Below are 12282 nucleotides of genomic sequence, written 5' to 3'. Positions count from 1 at the left end.
TATTGCCTCGAGGTGTCTGAGCGTGTGGTGCCTCATACCTATAGTCCAGTTTGTCCTAGCACTGAGCTCACTAAATATAGGCCTGTTTATATGGATGTCTGTTATCAGGTCCTGTAATGATCATATTACCTTGTTTTATGGGACATAAAGGTGATAAGCCGGGTGGCTGTTGTCACCCTTACCGTGACTCAGAAACAAATGATACTTACGTGTGTATGGGAAAATCCCATCTCACTGTTGTACATGTTATGGCATGAACTCCGGTTTCCCTTGTTATTTCTGTTTGTTTTTGATTAGAACTTTCTTGAAGGGGCTGTCCTGCCTGCTCGGGAGCACCCCGCTGCCCAGCCTCCTCTCTTCCTGATTGCTGGGGTGGATGCTCTTGCTTGATTGACAGTGGAAGCAATGCAACAATGCCGCTGGTACAAACTGACTATGCACTGCCATTTCAGGGGCTGGACTTAAAACCTCAATAGAAAAGAGCTTGTAAGCACTGCACTTGTCGCCCAGCGATGCTAGATTGCAGCAGTAGCCGGTCCCCTTGACAACGGGCATTAAAATAAAAAATAAATTGCAATATCTGGACAACGAAATGGAATTTTAGTAAAATACAAAAGTGTGTGTTTTTACAAGCACGATCCCACAATGCCCATCAATGAAGATGGGGATGACGCTTTAACTAAATCTGATATACAGGTCTTGCCAATTGGGGAAAAAACCTGTAAATAAGTTAATTTTGTGCTTTTATAAGGTATTTTATTCAGTCACATCAGATCTACCCATAAAAAAATAAATCTCTGACTTTTATATGTTTGCTCTTCGTGTCACACTGACTCTGTAATGCTGCCGAAAAATGGAAACGGCGACTTCTGCATTCTGAATTTGTGTTTTTTACATGCAGAGAACTAATTATTTCAGTTCCTTGTTACAGTAGTGTCCGACTTTCATGGAGCTGTATCAGTATGATATTTACTAGCTAACTTGTGTTGTAAACAGTTTATTTTCCTGAACGTCTGCATTCTATTGTTTTTTATGTTTGGTCTGTGGTCAAAGTTTTTTGTAACAAGTTTTGCTCACAAAAACATTGTTTTGTTTTGTTTTTTGTTTTTTTTTTTAAATAATAATAAAATACATAGGTGGGGTGACGCCGACATTCTGAAACCATGCAGGCCCCACACTGACACCCGGGTCAGGTCAATATACATGCTGAAATATATTGGTGAGCCAGATGTAAAAGGATCCTGATCTTTACAGTATTTTGTTGAGGCACTAAAAATCTTGTGCTTCCTATAGCTAGTGCATATTAACTATTAGTACTGTGTATAGCTGATGTGTGTTTTCTCTGAACATTGCAGCTACAGGAACAGTTGAACCGTTTCATGAATATGAATGAAGACTTGCGCCGAAAAGCCGCTGTTGTCCACGCTCAACTTAAAAGCTCCCTGCAGAGGAAAGCGGATCTGGAGAACCTGCTCCAAGAAAAGCAGAAGGAGATGGATTCCCTGTTAGTGAGGTCCCCTGTAGCCCAAGCTGTTCCTGATAAAAATATGGTATGTCATGGTAATAAGCAAAATCTGTACTTTATTACATTAACTGCAAGTTGTATTAAACAACGAGAAAACCCACTTGAAATGTAGCTTCTCTCCTCCTGATGAAGTACTAAGACGAAACGTGCGTTGGGGCGGTGGGGACGCTTCAACAAGTAGAATCTTCTAGTAAGTATTGCTTTTATGCTTTGATCTAGTTGGCTTGAACTGCTGGGAATGTTTCACCCCTCGTACCGTTGCCTATCCTGATTTATAAGATATGACAAGCATATTACCATGCCTTACCTGTACTTTATAGCGTCCTCACTATTGACTGTCCAGTAGTTCCTTTGTTTTTATTTTATCTTGTGTCCATTTTAACATGTCTTATAAAATTATTTTTTTCAAGGGTGTATGCTCCTTGGTCATTTATTTAACTGCTTTTTTGAGTACATACGCAAGTTGTAGAAGTAGATTGTTTTAATATGCAACTAAAATTTCCAAATGAGATAGAGACTACTCGGTTTATCTTGGTTTGGGCCTTACATGAATGAACCTGTTGGGTCTCCTGACTGTCCTCAACCACTGCAGTAGAGGTATGGGTGAAGACTTCCTTAGTAGAATAAGGAGTTTAATTTGGTGCTGTAATCTTTCAACAATATAGTTGTTGTTTTTTCCTGATGTTTCGCATTTGCTAATGAAGCAGGACTAGTTCCCTCCAACCCCCCGGACTAGTCCTGCCTCAAATCTTTTAAATCTTCTAATCACGCCTCTCTAGGCATTATTGATGGCCTGCATAATGATCCTATCTAAGTGGATTGTATGCAGACTGTCAGTTCACATCTACATAATTAGTCCTGCCTTAGGGTACTGTCACACTCTGCAACTTTCCAACGATCACGACCAGCGATACGACCTGGCCGTGATCGTTGGAAAGTCGTTGTGTGGTCGCTGGGGAGCTGTCACACAGACCGCTCTCCAGCGACCAACGATGCCGAAGGCCCCGGGTAAACATCGGGTAACTAAGCGCAGGGCCGCGCTTAGTAACCCGATGTTTACCCTGGTTACCATAGTAAAAGTAAAAAAAAAAACAAACAGTACATACTCACATTCCGGTGTCCGTCAGGTCCCTTGCAGTCTGCTTCCCGCTCTAACTGAGTGCCGCCGTAAAGTGAAAGCAGAGCACAGCGGTGACGTCACCGCTGTGCTCTGCTCTTACATTCCGGCCGGCAGTCAGTCAGAGCGGGAAGCAGACTGCAAGGGACCTGACGGACACCGGAATGTGAGTATGTACTGTTTTTTTTTTTTTTTACTTTTACGATGGTAACCAGGGTAAACATCGGGTTACTAAGCGCTGCCCTGCGCTTAGTAACCCGATGTTTACCCTGGTTACAAGCGAACACATCGTTGGATCGGTGTCACACACACCGATCCAACGATGACAGCGGGAGATCCAGCGACGAAAGAAAGTTCCAAACGATCTGCTACGACGTACGATTCTCAGCAGGGTCCCTGATCGTATGGATATCGCTGGAACGTCACGGATCGTACCGTCATAGCGACAAAAGTGCCACTGTGTGACAGTACCCTTAGTAGTATATGCAATGCTGTGGAGTAAAGCTGCATCTTCATACATTGCCGTATTAGCATGTTACGTCACACACCTTCTTACATTAAAGAAATCTACATGCATACCCCTATAGTAGCAGTTGGGTATAGTCAAGGGACTGGACAGGTTCCCAGGGTAGCTATGTCCAATAGTTGGTCCTAAAGAGACTGTTTGCTTCCTTCTGGATCAGAACCAACTTGCCTACTTTTTCCTACTCAGCTATGCCTTCAATATGGAAGTGTACCCAAATATGCCCCGCTGACAGCTTTATCTTTTCACTTACCACTACATGTTAGGATCTCCCTAGGTTTGGAAGCTGAGGCCACCGCTGTATATTGGGCACTGCTTTTGATGAACACAGTGGTACAGAGTAAGGCTAGGGCCATACAGCGACTTTAGCCGCTACCGCTATCGTCGGTTCCATTGCTACATCGCGGTGCTATAGAAGTGAATGGGATCTCATTGTGATGCCTACACTGCCGCGACAAGGAAGTCGCAAAAAGTCAGACTGTGCTGGATTTCTTACGACAAGGTTGTCGCAGCAGTGTAGGTATCGCAATGTGACCCCATTCACTGCTGTAGTGCCATGATGTAGCAGAAGCACTGGACAAACTTTAAAGGGGTTGTCCAGGCCTATCACAAAAGTCTGCAGTCACTCAGTGACTGCAGAGTTGTGAATCCTTATATCGCTCGCAGCGTGAACTAGGAGTATGCATATCGCATACATGAGGTAACATGTTTTTTTGGTCTTGCCACAAGCATTGGAGAATCTTTACAGTGCGCACGATGTGAGAACTTACAAGTCTGCCATCACATAGTGTGACTCCAGACTTTCGTGATAGACCTAGACTACCCCCTTAAGTCATACGACTGCTGTTGTGGCAAAAATCACTGTGTAGCGCTAGCCTTAAAATAAAAATGGTGATAAAGCATTGCACCCTTACCCCTGATTGATCAGCACGTGCCTCAGCTCGCGCCATCATCAGATATGATCGTGTATACATAAATGAATCCCCAGATCTGGGCAGCTCAGCTGATTACGTGCCCGTATCCCTCACACCTCAGGAGTCTGGCAGTAATAAAGTTAAGGTGAGCACTCACTACTTGGAGCGCTCGTGTCTTGTTTATCTTCTCTACCAGTCACCATTATGGTGACTCAGTGCATAATAAACTGATCCAGGCACTAAGCCACAACATCATTTTAGCATTGTGGCAGCAATGAAGTCCTAGATTTATTTTTTTAAAACGTTTTTTTTATTATGATTTGCATAGACAAAGGTCATAGGAGGATTGCAATAACACAGCAAGGTCCAAATATTCCAGTATAAAGCAAACAATAGGCGTGATGTTAGATTTTTAATGAGGCTGCCAGTTTTGGATAAATTGGCCTAGTAATGGGGCTGCCAGTCCTGGATACAGTGGTGTAGTAATGAGGCTGTGAGGCCAGGCTATAGGGGTCTAGTAATTAGGCTGTGAGGCTCGGCTACAGGGGTCTAGTAATGAGGCTATGATCTTGGCTACAGGGGTCTAGTCATGAGGCTGTGAGGTCTGGCTACAGGGGCTTAGTACTGAAGATGTGAGACCTGGCTACAGGGGCCTAGTACTGAGGCTCTGCTACAGGGGTCTAGTAATGAGGTTTTGATGTTCGGCTACAGGGGTCTAGTACTGAGGCTGTGAGGCTCGGCTACAGGGGTCTAGTACTGAGGTTGTGAGGCTCGGCTACAGGGGTCTAGTACTGAGGCTGTGAGGCTCGGCTACAGGGGTCTAGTACTGAGGCTGTGAGGCTCGGCTACAGGGGTCTAGTACTGAGGCTGTTAGTACTGGATACAGTGACTTAGTAATGAGCCTGTGAGGCTCGGCTACAGGGGCCTAGCTATGAGGCTGCAAGGCCTGGCTACAGGGGCATAGAAATGTGATTGTGAGTCCCAAATACAGGGGCCCAGTAATGAGCCTACGTGGCTCGGTTACAGGCGGCTAGCAGTGAGGCCCGACTACAGGGGCCTAGTATTGAGGCTCCCAGACCCGGAGCTTAGCAATGACTCTGCCAGTCCTGGATACCATGGTGACGCTGCCAGTCCTGGATACTGTGGTCTAGTGCTGAGGATGCCATTCCTAGATACTGTGGTCTAGTGGTGAGGCTGCCAGTCCTGGATACTGTGTTCTAGCGGTGAGGATGTGAGTCCTGGATCCCATATTCTAGCGGTGAGGATGAGAGTCCAGGATCCCATATTCTAGCAGTGAGGATGGGAGTCCTGGATATCATGTGCTAGCGTTGAGGATGCCATTCCTGGATACCATTTTTTTTACCGGTGCAAATTCCAGTTCTGGATACTATGTTCTAGCGGCGAGGATCAAACTGGTGAGAGAAGCAGCTGCACTCAAGTAAAAGGGATTTTATGCTTCAGTTTGCAAGTAAAAAAAGATTTTAAGTTTTATTGAACATTCAGCACAGGAAAATATCACTGCAATGAAGTGCCAAGGTAAGGTAACGTTTCAACCCTGTTCCCGGGTCTTTATGAAACCTCACTTAATGTATCTGGAATAATGGCGCCATCTGTGGTGGTCAGTCGACCATGTAAATTTTTCTTTTGTATGCACTAGATTTTCTTTTGAAAAATAAAAGGAAAATCCAGTCCTGTTGAGCCGGACTCCAATTTTTCCTATTTTCATTGAAGCTATAGACTGGCCCAGCCGTTCCTCAGACTTGAATCCGATTGAACACATCTGGGACATCATGTCTCGGACCATCCACCAACGTCACGTTGCACCACAGACTGTCCAGGAGATGGCGGATGCTTTAGTCCAGTTCTGGGAGGAGATCCCTCAGGAGACCATCCGCCGCCTCATCAGGAGCATGCCCAGGCGTTGTAGGGAGGTCATACAGGCACGTGGATACTACACACAATACTGAGCATCTCTTTTCCTTGTCATGAGGCATTTCCACGGAAGTTAGATCAGCCTCTAATTTGATTTTCCACTTTGATTTTGAGCATCATTCAACTCCAGACCTCCATGGGATATTCGTTTTGATTTACCTTGATCATTTTTGTGTTTTATTGTTCTGAACACATTCCACTATGCAATGAATAAAAATTTGCAACTGGAATATTTCATTCAGTGATATCTAGGATGTGGGATTTTAGTGTTTCCCTTTATTTTTTTTAAGCAGTGTATATGACTGAATCTCCATTGCCATCTACTGGTCAGAAAAAAACTATATATAAAAGTTGAGAAAAAAAAACTTTTCTTGCCTCTATTTTCTGCTCATACTTCGTTTATCACAGTTAATATTCACATTGTGACTTTTTCAGAACACACCTGAGTGTAAGTCTCTGGAACAAGATGAAAAGGACAGAGCACCATCAAACCAACTATGTTTTACCAAGGAAGATGTGAAGCATATTGTGCAGGAGAGGAATGAGCTGAAGACAAACCTGTTCTTGGTAAATGAGGAGTTGCAGTATTACCACAGGTAATTTATACCAGCACCTTTATAATAAATCTTCAAACCTACTTGTCCATTCATTCTCTATGGGAATGCCAGGGATGGCACAGCGCTGTACTGGATTATCTCTGACATTCCTTTAGAGAATGAAAGGAGCCCTGTTCTTGGGATCTATGGCTTATTTCATAGCTATAGAGTTCACCATAGTATATCGTATATTAGAGCCCCAGTGTGAGAGATGCTAAGGGAGAGCAGTGCCAGCCCATTCACAGTTGAAACCAGAAGTTTACATACACTATATAAAGACACATACGTATGTTTTCTTAACATCTGACATGAAATCAGAATAAACCTTTCCTGTTTTAGGTCAATTAGAATTACCATAATTATTAATATTTGCCAAATGCCAGAATAATGAGCGAGAATGTTTTAAGGCATTTTTATTACTTACTGCAAAGTCAAAAGTTTAAATACACTAAGAGTACTATGCCTTTATACAATTTTGGACTGCCCATATGATGATGTCATGTGTTTGGAAGGGTCTGTTTTTTTACAACATCTGAGTTAATTAGAGACACACCCGTGGATGTATTTTAATGCACACCTGAAACACACTTCTTCTTTGAGTAGCATCATGGGAAGGTCTAAAGAAATCAGCCAAGATATCAGGAAGAGAATTGTGGACTTGCACAAGTCTGGCTCATCCTTGAGTACAATTTCAAGATACCTGACGGTGCCTCGCTCATCTGTACAAATAATTGTTTACAAATACAAACAAGATGGGAATGTTCAGCCATCATACCGCTCTGGAAGGAGACTGGTTCTGTGTCCCAGAGATGAATGTGCTTTAGTCTGACATGTGCATATCAACCCAAGGACAAAAGCAAAAGACCTTGCGAAGATGATGGCATAAGCTGGTAAGATTGTGTCAATATTCACAGTGAAACGATTACTGTTTCAACATGAGCTGAAAGGCCACTCTGCCAGGAAGAAGCCATTACTCCAAAAGAAACATAAAAAAGCCAGATTAATGTTTGCAAATGCACACAGAAACAAAGACCTTAACTTTTGGAGACATGTCCTGTGGTCTGATAAAAATAAAATGTAACAATGGTCATTATGCCCAAAAAGTTTAATTTGGAGGAAAAAGGGAGACGCTTGGAAGCCTAAGAACACCATCCCAACTGTGAAACACGGGGGTGGCAGCATCATGTTGTGGGATTGTTTTGCTGCAGGAGGGACTGGTGCACTTCACAAAATAGATGGCATCATGAGAAAAGAAGATTATGTGGCAATACTGAAGCAACATCTCAACACATCAGCCAGGAAGTTAAAGCTTGAGCAGAAATAGGTCTTCCAAATGGACAGTGACCGAAAGCATACTGCCAAAATGGTAACAAAGTGGCTTAAGGATAACAAAGTCAATGTTTTGGAGCGGCCATCACAAAGCCCTGATCTCAATCCTAATGAAAATTTATGGGTAAAGCTAGAAAAGGCAGGTGCGAGCAAGGCGACCTGCAAACCTGGATCAGTTACACCAGTTTTGTCAGGAGATATGGGTCCAAATTCCGACCAACTATTGTGTGAAGCTTGTGGAAGTATAGCCCCAATGTTTGACCCAAGTCATTCAGTTTAAGGGCAATGGTACCAAATACCGTATATACTCGAGTATAAGCCGAGATTTACAGCCCATTTTTTGGGTTGAAAGTCCCCCTCACGGCTTATACTCGAGTCATACCCAGGGGTCAGCAGAGGAGGGGGAGCGGGGGCTGTCTAATTATACTCACCTGCTCCTGGCGCGGTCCCTGCTTCCCCGGTGCCCCAGCTTCTTCCTGTACTTAGCGGTCACATGGTACCGCTCATTACAGTAATGAATATGCGTCTCCACCTCCCATAGGGGTGGAGCCGCATATTCATTACTGTAATGAGCGGTAACGGTGACCGCTCAGTACAGGAAGATGCTGCGGTGCCGGGAAGCAGGTGAGTATAACGGGGAGGGGAGCGCAGCACTGCGCGATATTCACCTGCTCCTTGTTCTGGCGTGGCTCCGTCTTCAGCATCTTCTGCAGTGACTCTCAGGTCAGAGGGCGCGGTGACGTGGTTAGTGACGTCAGTGCAGAAGACGCTGAAGATGGAGCGGCGCTGGAACGAAGTCAGGTGAATATTGAAAGTGCCGGGGGCCTGATCGACGGAGAGGTGAGTATGTGATTTATTTATTTTTTATCACAGCAAATGGAGCAAATATCTTTATGGAGCCATAATCAACGTTTGTGCAGCACTATATGGCGCAAATATCTTTATGGAGCATCTTATTAACCATTATTAACCTTTATGCAGGATTATATGGGGCATATTTTAATATGGAGCATCTTATGGGGCCATCATAAACTTTATGGAGTATTATATGGGGCTCCTGATTCAATATGGATATTCAAAAACACTTAACCTACTGATGTCTCAATTAATTTTTCTTTTATTGGTACCTAGTTTTACTTTTGACATTTACCGGTAGCTGCTGCATTTTCCACCCTAGGCTTATACTCGAGTCATTAAGTTTTCCCAGTTTTTTGTGGCAAAATTAGGGGGGTCAGCTTATACTCGAGTATATACGGTACTAATGAAATGTATGTAAGCCTTTGACTTTGCAGTAAGTAATAAAAATGCCTTAATTCATTCTATTTCTTATTCTTCTCTCTTTCTCATTCTGCTCTCTCTCACACACATTTTTGCTATTGCACAGTGATTATATTTGTATTTTTTCATATTCAAAGATTTCACAATTTACATTTCAGGAAAGGGTGATGGGTCATTTAGACTTTTTTTCGTGTATTACATTTTTAATTAGTCCCTCTTAGGGAACCTGATTCTGTAACTTGAGTGTGTGTGTGTGTGTGTGTGTGTGTGTGTGTGTGTGTGTGTGTGTGTGTGTGTGTGTGTGTGTGTGTGTATGCAGTACAGACCAAAAGTTTGGACACACCTTCTCATTTAAAGATTTTTCTGTATTTTCATGACTATGAAAATTGTACATTCACACTGAAGGCATCAAAACTATGAATTAACACATGTGGAATTATATACTTAGCAAAAAAGTGTGAAACAACTGAAATTATGTCTTATATTGTACTATAGGTTCTTCAAAGTAGCCACCTTTTGCTTTGATGACTGCTTTTCACACTCTTGGCATTCTCTTGATGAGCTTCAATAGGTAGTCACCGGGAATGGTTTTCACTTCACAGGTGTGCCCTGTCAGGTTTAATAAGTGGGATTTCTTGCCTTATAAATGGGGTTGGGACCATCAGTTGTGTTGTGCAGAAGTCTGGTGGATACACAGCTGATAGTCCTACTGAATAGACTGTTAGCTGCTTTTTTCTTGCCATAATACAAATTCTAAGTAAAGAAAAATGAGTGGCCATCATTACTTTAAGACATGAAGGTCAGTCAGTCCGAAAAATTGGGAAAACTTTGAAAGTGTCCCCAAGTGCAGTGGCAAAAACCATCAAGCGCTACAAAGAAACTGGCTCACATGAGGAACGCCAGGAAAGGAAGACCAAGAGTCACCTCTGCTTCTGAGGATAAGTTTATCCGAGTCACCAGCCTCAGAAATCGCAGGTTAACAGCAGCTCAGATTAGAGAGCAGGTCAATGCCACACACAGTTCTAGCAGCAGACACATCTCTACAACAACTGTTAAGAGTAGACTTTGTGCAGCAGGCCTTCATGGTAAAATAGCTGCTAGGAAACCACTGCTTAGGACAGGCAACAAGCAGAAGAGACTTTTGGGCTAAAGAACATAAGGAATGGACATTAGACCAGTGGAAATCTGTGCTTTGGTCTGATGAGTCCAAATTTGAGATCTTTGGTTCCAACCACCGTGTCTTTGTGCGACGCAGAAAAGGTGAACGGATGGACTCTACATGCCTGGTTCCCACCGTGAAGCATGGAGGAGGAGGTGTGATGGTGTGGGGGTGTTTTGCTGGTGACACTGTTGGGGATTTATTCAAATTGAAGGCATACTGAACCAGCATGGCTACCACAGCATCTTGCAGCGGCATGCTATTCCATCCGGTTTGCGTTTAGTTGGACCATCATTTATTTTTCAACAGGACAATGACCCCAAACACACCTCCAGGCTGTGTAAGGGCTATTTGACCAAGAAGGAGAGTGATGGGGTGCTACGCCAGATGACCTGACCTCCACAGTCACCAGACCTGAACCCAATCGAGATGGTTTGGGGTGAGCTGGACCGCAGAGTGAAGGCAAAAGGGCCAACAAATGCTAAGCATCTCTGGGAACTCCTTCAAGATTGTTAGAAGACCATTCCTGGTGACTACCTCTTGAAGCTCATCAAGAGAATGCCAAGAGTGTGCAAAGCAGTCATCAATGCAAAAGGTGGCTACTTTGAAGAACCTAGAATATAAGACATAATTTCAGTTGTTTCACACTTTTTTGTTAAAGGGCACCTGTCACCTCGTTTTTTCAGTATGAGATAAAAATACTGTTAAATAGGGCCTGAGCTGTGCATTACAACAGTGTATTTTGTGGACCCCGATTCCCCACCTATGCTGCCAAAATACATTACCAAAGTAGTCGTTTTCGCCTGTCAGTCAGGCTGGTCTGGTCAAAAGGGCGTGGTGTCTTCCCCCAGATCTTGCTTAGTTTTCCGTTGGTGGCGTAGTGGTTTGCGCATGCCCAAGGTCCCGAATCCAGTGCACAGGGGAGTTAAAAGAGCGCCATGTGCTCTATTTCATTGGTGATCGGTGGGGGCGGCCATCTTCCTTTGGCCGCGCGTGCGCAGAAGCGGTGCTCTGCTGGCCGCGGCTTCAGGAAAATGGCCGCGGGATGCCGCGCGTGCGCAGATGGAGATCGCGGCGGCCATTTTCCTGAAGCAGAGTTCGCATCTCTGCTTCAGGAAAATGGCCGCCGCGATCTCCATCTGCGCACGCGCGGCATCCCGCGGCCATTTTCCTGAAGCCGCGGCCAGCAGAGCGCCGCTTCTGCGCACGCGCGGCCAAAGGAAGATGGCCGCCCCCACCGATCACCAATGAAATAGTTCAAATCGCGCTCTTTTAACTCCCCTGTGCAGTGGATTCGGGACCTTGGGCATGCGCAAACCACTACGCCACCAACGGAAAACTAAGCAAGATCTGGGGGAAGACACCACGCCCTTTTGACCAGACCAGCCTGATTGACAGGCGAAAACGACTACTTTGGTAACGTATTTTGGCAGCATAGGTGGGGAATCGGGGTCCACAAAATACACTGTTGTGATGCACAGCTCAGGCCCTATTTAACAGTATTTTTATCTCATACTGAAAAAACGGGGTGACAGGTGCCCTTTAAGTATATAATTCCACATGTGTTAATTCATAGTTTTGATGCCTTCAGTGTGAATGTCCAATTTTCATAGTCATGAAAATACAGAAAAATCTTTAAATGAGAAGGTGTGTCCAAACTTTGGTCTGTACTATATATGTATGTATATATAACACATGCAGAAGCTCGAAGGTTAAAGGGAATCTGTCACAGGTTTTTGCTGCCCCATCTGAGAGCAGGATCCTATATGGACAGAGACCCTTATTCCTGCTATGTGTCACTTACTGGGCTGCTTGCTGCCGTTTTGAAAAAAAAAAAAACATTTTTTCTCAGCGGCAGTTCTACCAGTTCTCTGAATGCTGAGCTGTGTATAACCCTTCCCACACCACT

The 12282-nt window shown here is 44.1% G+C and overlaps 1 protein-coding gene across 2 annotated transcripts in view; it reads left to right on the top strand.

Annotated features, from left to right (window-relative positions):
- RILP (Rab interacting lysosomal protein) overlaps positions 1 to 12282 on the top strand; it is a 67152-nt gene that overhangs the window by 50515 nt on the left and 4355 nt on the right. For both annotated transcript variants that reach the window (XM_077294464.1, XM_077294463.1), the window contains exons 4-5: positions 1356 to 1550; positions 6447 to 6607. In XM_077294464.1, coding sequence (XP_077150579.1) covers positions 1356 to 1550; positions 6447 to 6607 — 356 coding nt within the window. The remainder of the gene's footprint in view (positions 1 to 1355; positions 1551 to 6446; positions 6608 to 12282) is intronic.

Source organism: Ranitomeya variabilis, chromosome 3, assembly GCF_051348905.1.
Source record: "Ranitomeya variabilis isolate aRanVar5 chromosome 3, aRanVar5.hap1, whole genome shotgun sequence".
Taxonomy (NCBI): Eukaryota; Metazoa; Chordata; class Amphibia; order Anura; family Dendrobatidae; genus Ranitomeya; species Ranitomeya variabilis.
The sequence above is the reverse complement of the archived record's forward strand: the minus strand, read 5'-3'. Positions and strand labels throughout refer to the sequence as shown.